General features: G+C 42.6%; 1 protein-coding gene across 3 annotated transcripts in view; it reads left to right on the forward strand.

Annotated features, from left to right (window-relative positions):
- Positions 1–1,062: 1,062 nt before the first annotated feature.
- CSMD1 (CUB and Sushi multiple domains 1) overlaps positions 1,063–13,494 on the forward strand; it is a 1,994,958-nt gene continuing 1,982,526 nt past the window's right edge. For all 3 annotated transcript variants that reach the window (XM_050950505.1, XM_050950506.1, XM_050950507.1), the window contains exon 1: positions 1,063–1,545. In XM_050950505.1, the coding sequence (XP_050806462.1) occupies positions 1,479–1,545 (67 nt within the window). In that variant the 5' untranslated portion in view covers positions 1,063–1,478. The remainder of the gene's footprint in view (positions 1,546–13,494) is intronic.

Consider the following 13,494-nt stretch of genomic DNA (forward strand, 5'->3'; position numbering starts at 1 on the left):
ATCTAAACCAAGACTTGGGGCTCTCTTATTTTTAAAGATATTTTCTTAATTGTAAAAAGAGACTAGGTGCAAAGGTGGGGTGAGGGATGGGGGGAAGCACACATATATCCTAATCCTGGTAACACTACAACATATAATATGCTAAAGTTTTATTTTCATCAGCCTCTCCGAACAGTCTCCTTTTGTGTTAGGGTCATGTCTAAGAGCAGCCCTTTCTGAATACTAGCCTGAAACGTCTGGATTTTAGAAACGTTTTTTAATGGCAGAAATCCTTCTTGGAGACACGAGTCATTAGGAATACGAGTGCAAAGACAGGGCACCGTTTCTCAAGGAGACTTCGGCTCTTTTAGTCCCCCTAAGAAGGTCAATTTGTTCTGATTGAAGAATTTGGTATAAACTATTGGAGCACGTAACAGGTCAGAAATTCTTCCTTTTCCAAAACTAGCTTGGGTTTAGAGCTACCAGGGATTTCCTCCTCCTCCTTCCCTCGCCTCTCCCCACCCCCCAGCTCTGGAAACTCTACATAGCCATTATAAATCGCGGAGGCGCCCTAGCGAGGGAGCGTCGAAGAGGCACCTGAGAAGATTGATCTAAGAGCAGGATCTCATCCAAATAGGGTGGTTCATTTCGTAACCAAGTGTTGTGCAACACAGGGCATTGTTCGCCCTTCTCTTGGCATCTGTGCGAGCTAATTGCGTGCAGTGAAGGCCAGGGGCACTCTTATAGCAAGTGGGAGCCAAGAGGGTGTAGGAAAGAAGCCTTTGCCTTCATGGGACTCTTCAAGTGTAGCTCAAGTTGCCTCGCCTTGCTGTCCCCTCTGCATGTGAGTGCCTGAGACAGAGTGACCCCGATGCTATGGCAAAGGCGCCTGGTTCTTGAGCGCGGAGGGTGCCCGGCGGCTGTGGGTGCCTGCACGTTGCAGCCAGGAGGCTGCCCACTTGGGTTGGTGTGTGCTGGCTGTGCAGCTCCAGCCAGTCTCCTTCCCCTCTCTGTGGGAAGTGATGGTTGAGTCCAGCAGCAGTAGCAGCAGCTCCTTGTGTCGCTAGCAGCCCGTCTGCTGCGCTCTCGATCCCTCCCTCTCTCCTCCTCCTCCTCCTTCTCGCACTCGCTGGATCGCTCTCTGTCTGCTGCCTCTTCTCTCTTGCCTCCCTGCCTCTCTCGATGCCTCTCTGCCTGGGTCTCTGCTTGTTTTTCCTCCCCCTTGGACCGGCCAGCCCGCAACCAGGCTCTAAGCATCCCAGCCCTGCAGTGGCTCGGGACCTGATGCTATGAGAAGAGCGAAGCGAGCCGAGCTACCAGTCCTGCAGGAGGCGTCGGATGCTGCACTGCTCTCGGGACCTGGATCTTTCCCCTCTTCCTCTCTTTGCCGTTTGGTGATTATTTGGCACTGTCCTTAGTCCCACTGCTCCTCGGAGGAGACGGTCACAGCCGAGAAGAGCCGCCGGGGCTGTGTGTGGGTGTGTGGAATAACTGCAGACATGACTGCGTGGAGGAAATTCAAGTCTCTGCTGTTTTTCTGCGCGGGGCTCCTCACTGCAGCTCAGGGTAAGATTTGGGTTTTTGCAATCAGGGTCTGTATTTGTGCTCAGGAAGGCGCTCACTGGGGATCGGGGCGATTATTTCATGCCAACTCTCCGTTCCCCACCGGCGAGTTCCCCATCACGGATTTCTGTTCAACGCAATTACAGGCATTCAGCTTCCCACGCCATTCCCACCTTTCCCTTATCCTCCCTCTCCCATGTGGACTTCTCCGGGCTTTGAGTTCAGAGCCAGCCCGATGGCTCCTGACAAGCGCTGGGGGGACAGCGGCGAGCAGGAGCCGGACCCCACTGCTCTCTGCCCGCTGTGGTGCTCGGAGCGGAGCTGTGCGCGTAGGATGCGGAGGGGAGTTTGCTAACAGTTCGCCGCTGCACACGGCTGTGCGGTACTTCCCCGCGTGCTGTGGACAGCACCTGGGCGGGCTAGTTTGTCTCTCCCCTCCCTTCCCTGGATTTAAATAACCTCCCCACTCCTGACACCGCGATCCGGCTCCCTGCTCCCGCGGCCGGGCGAGCGGGTGGCTGGGGGGAGTCGCCCCCACTTCCCCTATGGTCGGACTTCTTCTCTTGTAACTTCCCAGGAGTGGCCTAGCTGGGGAAGTTAGCGGAAAGAAGGAGGGCTGGGTCCGGCTTCTCTATAGACCTCCTGTCCTCTCCTCTCCTCTCCCCCGCGGGGATGACGGGAGCTCCGTGCTGCCCAGCGATCCCCAGCCCTGCAGCTTGGCTTGCGCCTGGGAAGGAGTTGGGGGGAGGGGCAGCAGAACGGGGTTTCACAACTTCAGGGCTGGCCTCAGCCCCAACACCTGCCTCATGCCTGGAGACAACAACTTCCCCATTCATTATTGGCTTCGCCTCTCGTTAGCCGGGTCCTTTTAAGTGCTGCGCTGGGGGGGGGGGCGATGCTCACCTCACAACAAGGCACCTGTTCCTGTTTCCTAGTCCACCTGCTCGGAGCTGTTTTCTCTATATGCAGCGTGTCCTGGGGGGGGGGGTCGGTTTATTTTGTCATCTGTACAGCGCGTGGGAGCAGGGTCCCTTCCTCCTCCCAAATTTTCAAAATGTTTCTTAAAAATAAATAGTTGATTCCGTCTTATTTTCCTCCCGTATTCTGCCTCGGTCTGCTGCTCCCCAGTTGTTGTGGTTTTTTTTTGGGGGGGGTGAGGCGGTGACTGAAAATAAGAAGGCGAGAAAGAAAGCGAAACGCCAGACTCCAAACTGAGGAGGAGTTTTAGCTCCTCGTTCCCTGTCCTGCCCTCTCCTTTGGGCCCCTCGGGCTGGGGGTCACGTCTGCACGGGGCGGCACTGCAAAGTGCCCTTTGATTTCGCATGTCCCCGGGGTAGCTTTGCCCCGCAGACAGCGGTTCTGAGAGGGGTGCGGGGCAGTAGGTGTAGATCTAGTTCTGATCCACTTTGAGCTGGGCAAAGGAACCGACCGAGCAGCAATAAGACACGTCTGGTCCCGAACCCCCCGAGGACCCTGCCTCAGCCCAAATGCTGGGGCTGCCCCGGCTGACAGGGCAACATCGGGTCACTAGGCTACCCCCGATCTCCTTTTGCTGGTTGGGAATAGAGAGCGGAGAAGCACGAACATCGGATTGATTTGGTGGTGGTGCTGAAAGGGCAGCTCCTTGAATGGGGGTTGTCCTTGGTGCAATACATGGTGCACTCCAGTCCCAGTAAAGCAAAAAAATCTGTTATGTATACTCACCTATCCAGACGTCCCGCTCCCCCAGCCCCCACCTACCTATCCTCCTTCTGCCGGCTGATCCTTTCCCCCTGGCTGGCAGGGGCTAATTGCCTTCCCGCCTTTCGGTTCCTGATCCTCCTCCAGTTAACCCACGCTTTGCACTGCCCTGCGGCTGTTTAATAATCCCCACACGTGCCTGGCACTTCAACCCCTGCCTCTGGATTGGGTGGGTTTGGGGGATAATGACATGAGGCCGGATCCGCTGGCACGTCGCGCTGGGGCTAGGAGGCGGGGGTGATAACTGCTGCCTGGGTCCAGCAGCGCCGCCAGCTCCAGAAGATCGGGGTCGGGGACAGAGATAGGCTAGGTCAGGAACTGACACGCAGTGGCAATTCCCAATTCTGCCCCTGCCCCAGCCCAGCCCACCGCACCGGAGCAAGGCTAATAATCTGTCCCCTGGCCGGGCCTCGGGGGTGGAATGAGGCGAATTGCAATCAATGCTACTATTGTCTCGGCTCTCTTGGAGGACTTAGACTCTCTCCCCATTTATAACATACACTGTAGCTGGGTCTGGCGTTTGACATTTAAGCGTTTCTTTGCACGGCTGACAGCACATATGAAAAGCTGGAGGCCGGATCTTGGTTATCCAGCGCCGATCCGACGTGGTTTGGTTACGTACAAAGAGCTTGGCCAGGCATATTTGGGCACTACCTCTGATGCTGGGCTGCAGAATATAATTATACCTGATTTAATATGGAGCAGGAACGCACCCACTTAAAGGCTGCAACCTGCCTTAATATTTAAGCCAAAGAACAGGTAGAAGAGGAAACAGCAGGGATATTTGACATAATTCTTCCCTATTAAGGTCCATAGGCAATTTCGCACAGGTATCTATATTTAGTAAAAGATAAACCTAGGGCTGGAATTAGATTTACAGAGTAAAAAGAGCGAGAGAATTCATTGCTTAGTAATATGAACAGCCTTTGCTTCCAGAAGCCCATAAAATGTTAATGAATAGATCCCAGGAACTCTTTATTTTAGCTGTCCAATGGCAGTGAATTAATTTGCTGTTCATTGTAATAGGGATTCTCTGGGGTTTGATATGTAAAGCTCCAACGTGCTGCATTTTTCTGTAGGTGTTGCCTTGCACGTCGTTTTCCCTTTATCCAGCTGTACATGAGAGCTCTTCTACCTTATGCATTGCTCTTTAACTGTAGTGTTATGAAATGAAATTCAGACCCTCTGCTGCTGTACAATTGGCTACAACTTTTCAAAGGTAAAAAGCAAGGAATGACTGTAAAGAAATGTGTACATTTCCCCTTAATGTAGTAAGTAGACTTAGAGGCATTGCTATGACTTCTATTCAGCTGCTACCATTATGTTGTACTGATCGATGTGAGTATTTTGCAAAAGAGGTAGAGTTGTTCTCCTTTTATATGCTATAGAGAGACAGACATGGAGTTATTTAAAAATATCACTTCTTCAGAAACTACCAGAGAAAAGAATGCTTCACAAGGCAAACAACAGCAGTACTCAGCTCTGTAGGGGAAGGTAGCTTGTTTATCATAGTGATTTGTTCATTTAGATAGGCTGCATCTCAGCCAAAAACTTCCAGGAGTCTGTTAGTTTCTTTGAATCTTGCAAAAACACAGTAGCATTGCCCTCTCTCTCTCTCCCTCTCTCTCTTTAAAAAAAAGGTGAGAAACATCTACTAATAGGAAAGTAAAGCAGAAGATTTAAATTACTGTGAGATTAAAATTTCTTCAGGCTATAATAAAATAATCTCTCTACTGGTGGAATCTTTATCCTTTGCGTCTCTAGCAACTTTTATAGAAGACAACATAGGGGAATGCATGGATGAAATGTTTTATTTTGGGTACAATACATGTTTTCAAATCAGTTACTGTCCTTTTTCAGATCACTTTGGCAATGAAAGAGAAAGTAAGCCATTTAATTGTCTCAAACAGAATTTTCATGAACAAGTTTTATTTTATATTACAACCTCAGAAGTATAATTCATGTTAATCAAAAAGAGAGAAGGAAAGAGATTTCTGTGTTTAAATCATATCCAGTCTGGGAAAGCACTCACACATCTACAGTTTAAAGATCTTGTTTAAAAAAACAACAACCCTGCATTTTATGTATTCTCTGCTTGCTGTGGTCACTTTGTCAAATAATTACTATGACTACAGCACCTATAAGTTTCCACTACATTTAATGCCTGCTCAGTATGTTGAGTTGAAAGCATTTCTCTCTTAAAGTCATGTATTTTCTCTGTCTGCAGAGCAATGTTTCTCAAACTGTGAAAATGGTGTCCCTAGAGAGGCTTCTATCTCCTCCAGAGGAAGCTCAAACAAGCAAGGAGAAAATGAGTTAAAGAGGTTTTTGTTTTTTTTAAATTTTTGCACTTAGGACCAGAGCCAAGTATTGGATGTTCAGAAGTGAGTGATAAGTACTCAATGGACAATCCCAATTCTGCTCAGTCTGAAGTGGAAATGGCCTAACAAGAAACAAAAATGAGCAGACAGTTCTGTCCCCAGGATTAAGATATGCTGTCCGAATGTATCAGTGTGTTCACTTTTAATAAATTATCTCATTTTAAAAATGTACCTTTACATTAGGAAAGACCCATGTTTCTGGTTTTACACTAAAGTAAAAATATTAGGTAAAGTCTGAAAAAACTACACTGTAGAAATTATATGAGTTCATCGGAGAACCCAAGAACACGGCCACCTTCTGGTTTTAACCCTCCTATTAAAGATAGTCCAAAAGAAGATACAGTAGTGTGCTAATATGAGACCCTGATGGTAGTATACAAGAGCCCAGTTGTGTAAGGTGTACAATGACTTCAGGGCTCACTAAAATCAAAATGAGTGTTGAGGGTATACGGCACCCTCTGAGCTAGACTGTAAGCACAGGAAATATTCTCTGGGCTAGTTTCAGTTGCTTACTTTTGCACCTAGAGATTTATGCCCTTTCACACATATGTATGATTTAGGCTAAAGGTTGAGAGTATTGTGTGGGGCTTTTTGTTTGTTTTGCTTTTCTGCTAAGTGTTCCTCCTATACAAATTTGGGGCCTGATTCTTGATCTCATTTGTACTGGCTGTACAGCAGCGTAATGACGTATTTATTTAGTCTGGGATTTTCAAAGAAGCTTAAGGAAGTTAGGGTCCAGATACCTTTGAAATTGAAACTTTGATCCCACTGAATACAAGTGTGTAAATCTCAAGGAACAGAAACTAACACATTAACGGTTTGCTGTACTGAGGGTCCTATCTGGGAAGTGACTGAGAACCCTTACTGACTATTAATTTGAAAACGTACAAGTTCAGTCTTTTGTACACCATCATTTGACTTTCACATTAATACCTTATTTCAGAGTAATCCACTGCTTAAGATGTGGTGCTGTAAATTCAAATCTTACTGTGAGTTCAAAGCCATGAAGTAACTGGGATCTTTACATCTGTGGTCCCTGAGGCCCAGTCTCCGCTTAAAAACTAGGTTGGTAGGGGTGTGATTTGTTTTGCCGACATGATTATGCCAGTAAAAGTCCTAGTGTAGATGCAGTTATATCAGTATATCTTATTTTGATTGGCTGAATCAGAGTAAGCTATAAGCATTTTTATGACATAATTGTGTCTATACAAAGAGGCATTTGCCACTTTAATTATGCTAACATCTTTAAAGCAGCAAAACTTTTAAGTTTAGACAAGGCCTGTAGTGTAGTTGAGTGGCATTACTATAAAGGTATCCTAGTGTAATTGCAATAAGATTATGGCCCTTCTGGAATCACGTCAACATGGCTGCAAAATTAAGATTATAATGTTATGCTGTTCCTCCCTCATTTCTGCAATGATGTATGGATGTATGAATTGCTTATTTTACTAAGATACTTTACTTTTCTACATCAGCTGCAATTTCCTTTCCAATGGTTCTCAAACTTTTTTTTTCACAGACCCACTTGAAAATTGCTGAGGGTCTTGGCGAACCACTTAATGATCTTTCCAAATGTTGTTTGTACCATTAGCTAACTATTGTCAAGTGCTTTGGATAAAAGCACTATATAATAAAATAATAATAATATAATAATAATTAAGGTTTTTTGCTACACAAATAAAAGCACACAACTCATATTTTAATATCAACAGTCCTTACCTTTCTAATGTGATGGATGTGCGCTCTCTCCCTCATCACAACAGCGCCCAAGGGAAAGAGGGTAGTCTCTCCCCTGCCACAGTAGCCACAGAGCTGAGGCTGGGAAGGAAGGCTTTCTTTCCCTGGCAGAGATAGCCCTGGAGCTGGGGAAAGTCACGGCTTTCTCTGGCTGCCGCAGCCCTGCACATCCCAAATTCCTCCCCCTACTGGTCCCTCCCACCTACCCCTCTCCCCCAAGGCCATCACCTCACCTTACATGTGCATCTTCTCCAGGGTCCAGGCACCTAATTAGTGGAGCCATGCCTGCACAGCTCCACTAATTAGGTGGGTGGCCTTCATTCTCTCATGTGGGGCTGCCCAGGCACGCACCTTGGATGGAACTATCCACAGACCACCTGAAGGGAGCTCTTGGAACACTGGAGGTCCACAGACCACAGTTTGAGAACCTCTGCTTTACACCATTTTGATCAACCAGTAACTTTTGAACTAGGGACAAATACCCTCAGTGCCTGAGGAAATCTGTGAGATCTTGCCTTGTCCTCATATATCTTTATTCTAGCTGGATGAAAGATTTCAGTAAACCACACAACATTTCTTCCATATTTAAAAAAATCCACATTAGCTTGGTTATAAACATTAATTAATGCTTAAACAAACTACTTGGATTAATGCCAGTGTTATGCTGATATACAAAGGCAATATTTATCAGTTGTCTACATTTAGGAATTTAATTGTAAAAGAAGAAATACACATGCATAGAGACCTCACAAGAGAAATACTACATTGTATTGTCATTAAAGAGTCATACCATTCTTCAGAGCATACATATTTTTCTCCATCTCCATTTCTGCATCGTATGCAGTTGAAAAACTGTAAACCACAACAGTTTCTCATCATTTTTAACTGGAGGGGCCATTCGGTTAAAAAGTACGGCAAGATTTAATTAGTCTCATATTTCTGATGATTAACCAGATGCCTCTTGATTAATCAGAGAATTGTCAATAGTTGACTTTCAGTGAAAGATAAGCAAAAACAAACAAACAACCCTCCCCTCAATGATTTCTTGCAATTTTAATAATGCTCTAATTTCAGGTATAAAAATTAATTGCAATTTGTTACAGTTTTGCAGTTATTAAATTATGCATTTTAATTACCGATTAGCTATGTAATAGCTATTTCCATCTTTATATAACTTAACATTCAGAGACATTTTTAATAAAGCAAAATAACTTATTATAATTTTGAGGGCCCAAAACAGCTGTAATTGATGTTAATAGGAGTTTTTCTGTTGATTTCAACAGTAGCTGGATGGGGCCCTTGGTGAATGATTAGTTCTCTGATTAATGCTGAGAAAAGATTGTGATTTTGTGATGCAACACCCTTTTTCTCAGGTGAACTTTCAGTCACTGGGGCCCTCTGTCAGTGTTTACACTGGCGTAAAACAGCATGAACTTGCAGTGAATCTGGGTCATTGATCTTGGCAGCATTAAGAGGCTCATATATTTATGAAGGTAATCTGTTCTTGAACAATTTATCCAATATACAAAACAGATATAGAATTTTACTCAACTTTTAGTTTGCTGCTTCTCCCCTCCCCTCTTTAAGAAAATATTGTGGACAACGTGCAGAAAATACTACCATCATTTTAGTCTTGAAATGTTTTATGTCTCTTCTACAGTATCCCAGGGATACTGAAATACAGGATCATGCCCCACAATCATGTCTCTTTTGTACAGTGGTATTCTGGAAAAAAATTGTTTGCTAAATTGCAGCTCATACAGTGTTGAGCATGATGAATAATACTTTGCAAAGCCCACAGCCTTTGTTTTGCACACAGTTACATAAAACATTGTCACCATTTTAAAATGGAGTTTTGCAGCCCTTGTCTTTTACTTTATTTGTAATTTCAAAGTAAGATTTTTTTACTGAAAAGTTGCAAAATGCAAGCTTTTGCATATTTTTCTATGAAAGTCATCTTTGTTTTTTTATTATAGAGTGGGCTGGTAGCGACACCTCTAGTTAGATTGCCTAATTTAAAAAAAAAAAGAAAAGCTTAAACACCTTTATTGTTGGCATCAAGCCTTTGACATTTGGCAGAGAGTGTCCTGGGGCCAGAGATGTGCCTTTTCTTTTTTCCATGAGCTTCTGATCAAATATAAAAGTGATGTAAAAGTTTGAAAATAATCATTTCCCTCCTTTCACGTGTGTTGTCAGCATCATTTTGGCAGCAAACCAAAATAATAACGGAACATAAAATTCGAATCTAGGGCCTGGTTTACCAAAGCTGTGGCAGCGCACATTGTATTGGGAACCCCAGAAGCAGACCAAATCTCCAGGAGTTGGGAAAAGGAGCTGGGCCAGGCTCCACACAACCATCACAAACACAACATATGGCTCTAGTGGCCCATTCCCACTACTTGGGGCACGAGATTGGAAAGGAGCTCCCCAGCTCCCATGCTGAGAGAGAGAAAGAGAGCTGACACTGACAATCTTAACTGACATTTTCCTGCTTGACTTTACAATCTAGATAAGATTTAGATTTATCATATTGGGGTTTTTTTAATGTAATTATTGGCATTTTGTATGTAGTTGCAATGAGATTATAGTGCTCCAAGGAACCACATAAAATCAGGGCCCTGTATTTCTAGGCACTGTAGAAACATATATGCACACATGGTTCCTAAAAGAGAACAAAACAAGTTACTGTAACAAAGAATAAGAAAAGAAGAGTGAACAAAATGGTGAGGGTAAGAATGCTTAAGAAGGGGAAACAGAAAGTATCGTTCTGATCTTTCTTATAATATAATACAGGAGTTGAGTCAGACTAAGCATTTGGAGACAATGGTACTGTACAATTCACTTTGAGAACTCTAGTACCATCGAGTAGCTGATGATGTTACGGTATGTTACCTTCAACATTTGAAGACATATCTCTTGTGAAATGAAATTGATTTTCTTTATGTAAGCACATTAATATCTAGAGTATTCACCTTGACTCATTGTTTGCAGTGGCCCTAATGGGAAGAATGTGATACTAGTAAGTTTTAGGAAAGCAAAAGTGGGAACAAAAAAGTATATAGATGAGTGACCTTTGTTCAGCTAGGCCTCTCTTGCTTACCTATGAACCTATTTAAAAGATGCTATAAAACAAGCATAAATGCTGCAATCTTGTTAAGTCTTTTGCAGATCCACAAGATTGTTAATTTGAAAAGAATCTCCCAGCCTGTGATTGAAATCCTTGCCTCTATTCACAGCTAGCCCAATTTGGCTTTGATGTTGGTACTGTGCTTTATAGTTTAAGTTTCCTAAAGGATGGATCCTGAGTAGTTGGAACCTAATCCAAAGCCCAGGGAACTCAATGGCCATTATTGCTTCCTCGATCCATGAAGAAAACTCATATCAAAATGAGGACATAGTGGCAAGTCAAATATTGATGAATAGAGCCCTAACTCTTGTATAATATTAGTATTTGATATTATGCAGATAGCCACAGAAGCGTCATTTATATTGAAGATCCATTATATTTGAAATCTGTTGACCAGCCTGAAGTTATCCTCTCTGCTCCATTTCACTAGCATTTAATTTATTTGCTTTTGAGGAGAGGTTAACCTTTAATTGCTTTCTTTAGTAACATTTAGTAAACAGACTGATCAAATGGAGGTGATCTGTGCAAACAGCAAAGAAGGATTTCTACAACTCACGTTGCCATGACAATCTAGTTCTTTCTGTCAACTCTTGAGAGGCTCTAGAGTCTTTTTTTAAAAGCCAGTGCATCAGATAATACTTTGGAATATGAGGTTTCCCTGGTTTTTATATTTTATAGTTTAAGACAGCTGAGCATCTAGCCCCTAATATTCTGTATGCACCTATAAACAGTAAAAAAAAGAAATTTTTGATAGCATGTTGCAGTCCAATCAATGGAGTTATGTTGCTTTATACCAGCTGGGGATCCAGGCTTAGATGTTGTGTTATCAGGCTGTTAAGATTTCCTCTGTAACTATGTGATGATAATAAATAGTAATAATCAAAATAATAATAGGTACTGGAGAGTGGAGAGGCCAACTTACAATTGTCATTTTGATCTCCATGACAATATTTTATTTTGAAGCTTTACATTTTGAGGGAATTACACTACAGACAGGATTATAGAACAAAAAAGGATTAATCATTTTATTTCTTTTACAGCTCCAATTACAAAATTAGTTCAATGAAATGTTACAGTAGGAAAGAAGAATAAAAGGCTGTGTTGCCTGAACATTTCAATTACTATATCTGAGGTACTTCTAACCAAACTAAACTGTCCCATTTGATCTATGCTCAGCAAAGTATTTACATTTTGACTCTTTTGAAATACATAAAAATAGTCTAAAGATACTTTAAAATAGTTTCTAAAGATATAAGTTGTTGGTTTAAAGAGGTATTTCTTAGATTACAGTTAGAAGCAAAAGGAGTGTGGTATGAAAATAATAAGAAGTTCAGTGCTATTTCTACTGTGAAAATAGGTTTCTTTGTAATGAAGGAGCCCGGGAACAGATTTTTTTTTAAATGTTCCTGGAAGATGATGGTCAGACAGTTGGTGTAGTTTCTTTAGCACTTGGTAATGGATTTGAGATGACTAATATTATATTTTAAAAAGTATAGGAATTGTTTTGTCAAAGTGAATTCAGTTTTCAGTTTCTCAGGAATACCTGTCTGATCAGTTCTATCTGCATATAGACACATAGTAGTTTGGATCAATAATAGCTAATCATTTTACTGTTATAAGTCTAAGTTTCTACTGCTGAAAACTGGAACTAATCCAGTATTTCAAGTAAGGACGTAGGGCCAGAATCTCCTCTCAGGAACTTTGGTGCAACCTCTTTGGAGTGGTACCAATTTAACGGACAGGAAAATGAGTCATTTCAACTCCTCACAAACCCAGCTCTTCAAGTGTTGCTCAGACAACACTCTCCTTGGTTTCAGAGGGAGTGTTTGTTGAGTAAGGGCTGCAAGATCAGGCCCCAAGAGTTCAGAGACCTTCTCCCTCCTATCTCACCTTCTCATGCTCTTTAAAACTTGCACTTTGCTAGTACTGCATCTCAGTGTCTGAAGAAGACCTGAAGAAGTTTGTCCAATAAATAATATTACCTCATCCACCTTGTCTCTTTTATTTAACAAAGAAACAGACTTGTGGATGGAATACATTTGTGATAACATTGAGACTCAAGTCATACCCATTCTGCCTGCAACATAAACCCTTTGTAACCAAGTATCTGATGGAAGGGTAAATCTGTTTACTGATTAACAGAACATGTGCATACTATACTTCTGCTGAGCAAATTGTAGTAAAGAAACAAGTTTTAGAGTAAAGTCCAATGCACTTGGAAGAGTGGTGGGAACACTCTTTATTACAAGATTCTAGCTTTATATGAGTCTTAATTTTTGCATTATTTTCAGAGTTGTCAAGTACCTGCAGGTCCCATTGACTTCAATGGAACCTGCAGACGCTTGGCTCCCCAGAACCTCCTGTCATTTGTGCCTAATTTACATGTACTTTTGAATGGTAAAGAGAATGGATACAATACACAATATCCATTCACCTTTTGTTAAATGTGAGGTACCTTTAGCTAATTATTCTGTAAGATCCAAACCTCATACAGCTTCCAAGTATAAACCCATTATCTTTGCTTTATTTAAACACCAAAGCATCCCATTTCCCCCCATATATAAAGTCACACTGAAGAAAGAGATCTGAACATGACATACTCAGGAACAGAACAGCAATTACAGAGCAAAAATTATAAAGCAGTGCAAATTGCAATTTGAAACTAAGCCAATTCACACTTCATGTAGATTGTATTGAATGCCTATTAAGTGGCTTTATCCAGGCCCAGGACTAAGAGAAAGCAAACAGCAAATACTCTATATTATTTCTTCTGCTGGAATTATGTCCTGTTTTCTCTATCTACCTGGTTCTGATGGGCAGGGATTATCTTTATTTTGGGTTGTGTTTATTCCTCTGAGGAACAACCTATTGTAGGAGATGGCACAGTGCCTCACTGCCTTGAGGAAATACAAGAAGAGCTTCCCAACTCCTCTGCTTTAAGAGGTGCAGCAAGCACATGCCCCTCTG

This window comes from Gopherus flavomarginatus, chromosome 4, assembly GCF_025201925.1.
Source record: "Gopherus flavomarginatus isolate rGopFla2 chromosome 4, rGopFla2.mat.asm, whole genome shotgun sequence".
Classification (NCBI taxonomy): Eukaryota; Metazoa; Chordata; order Testudines; family Testudinidae; genus Gopherus; species Gopherus flavomarginatus.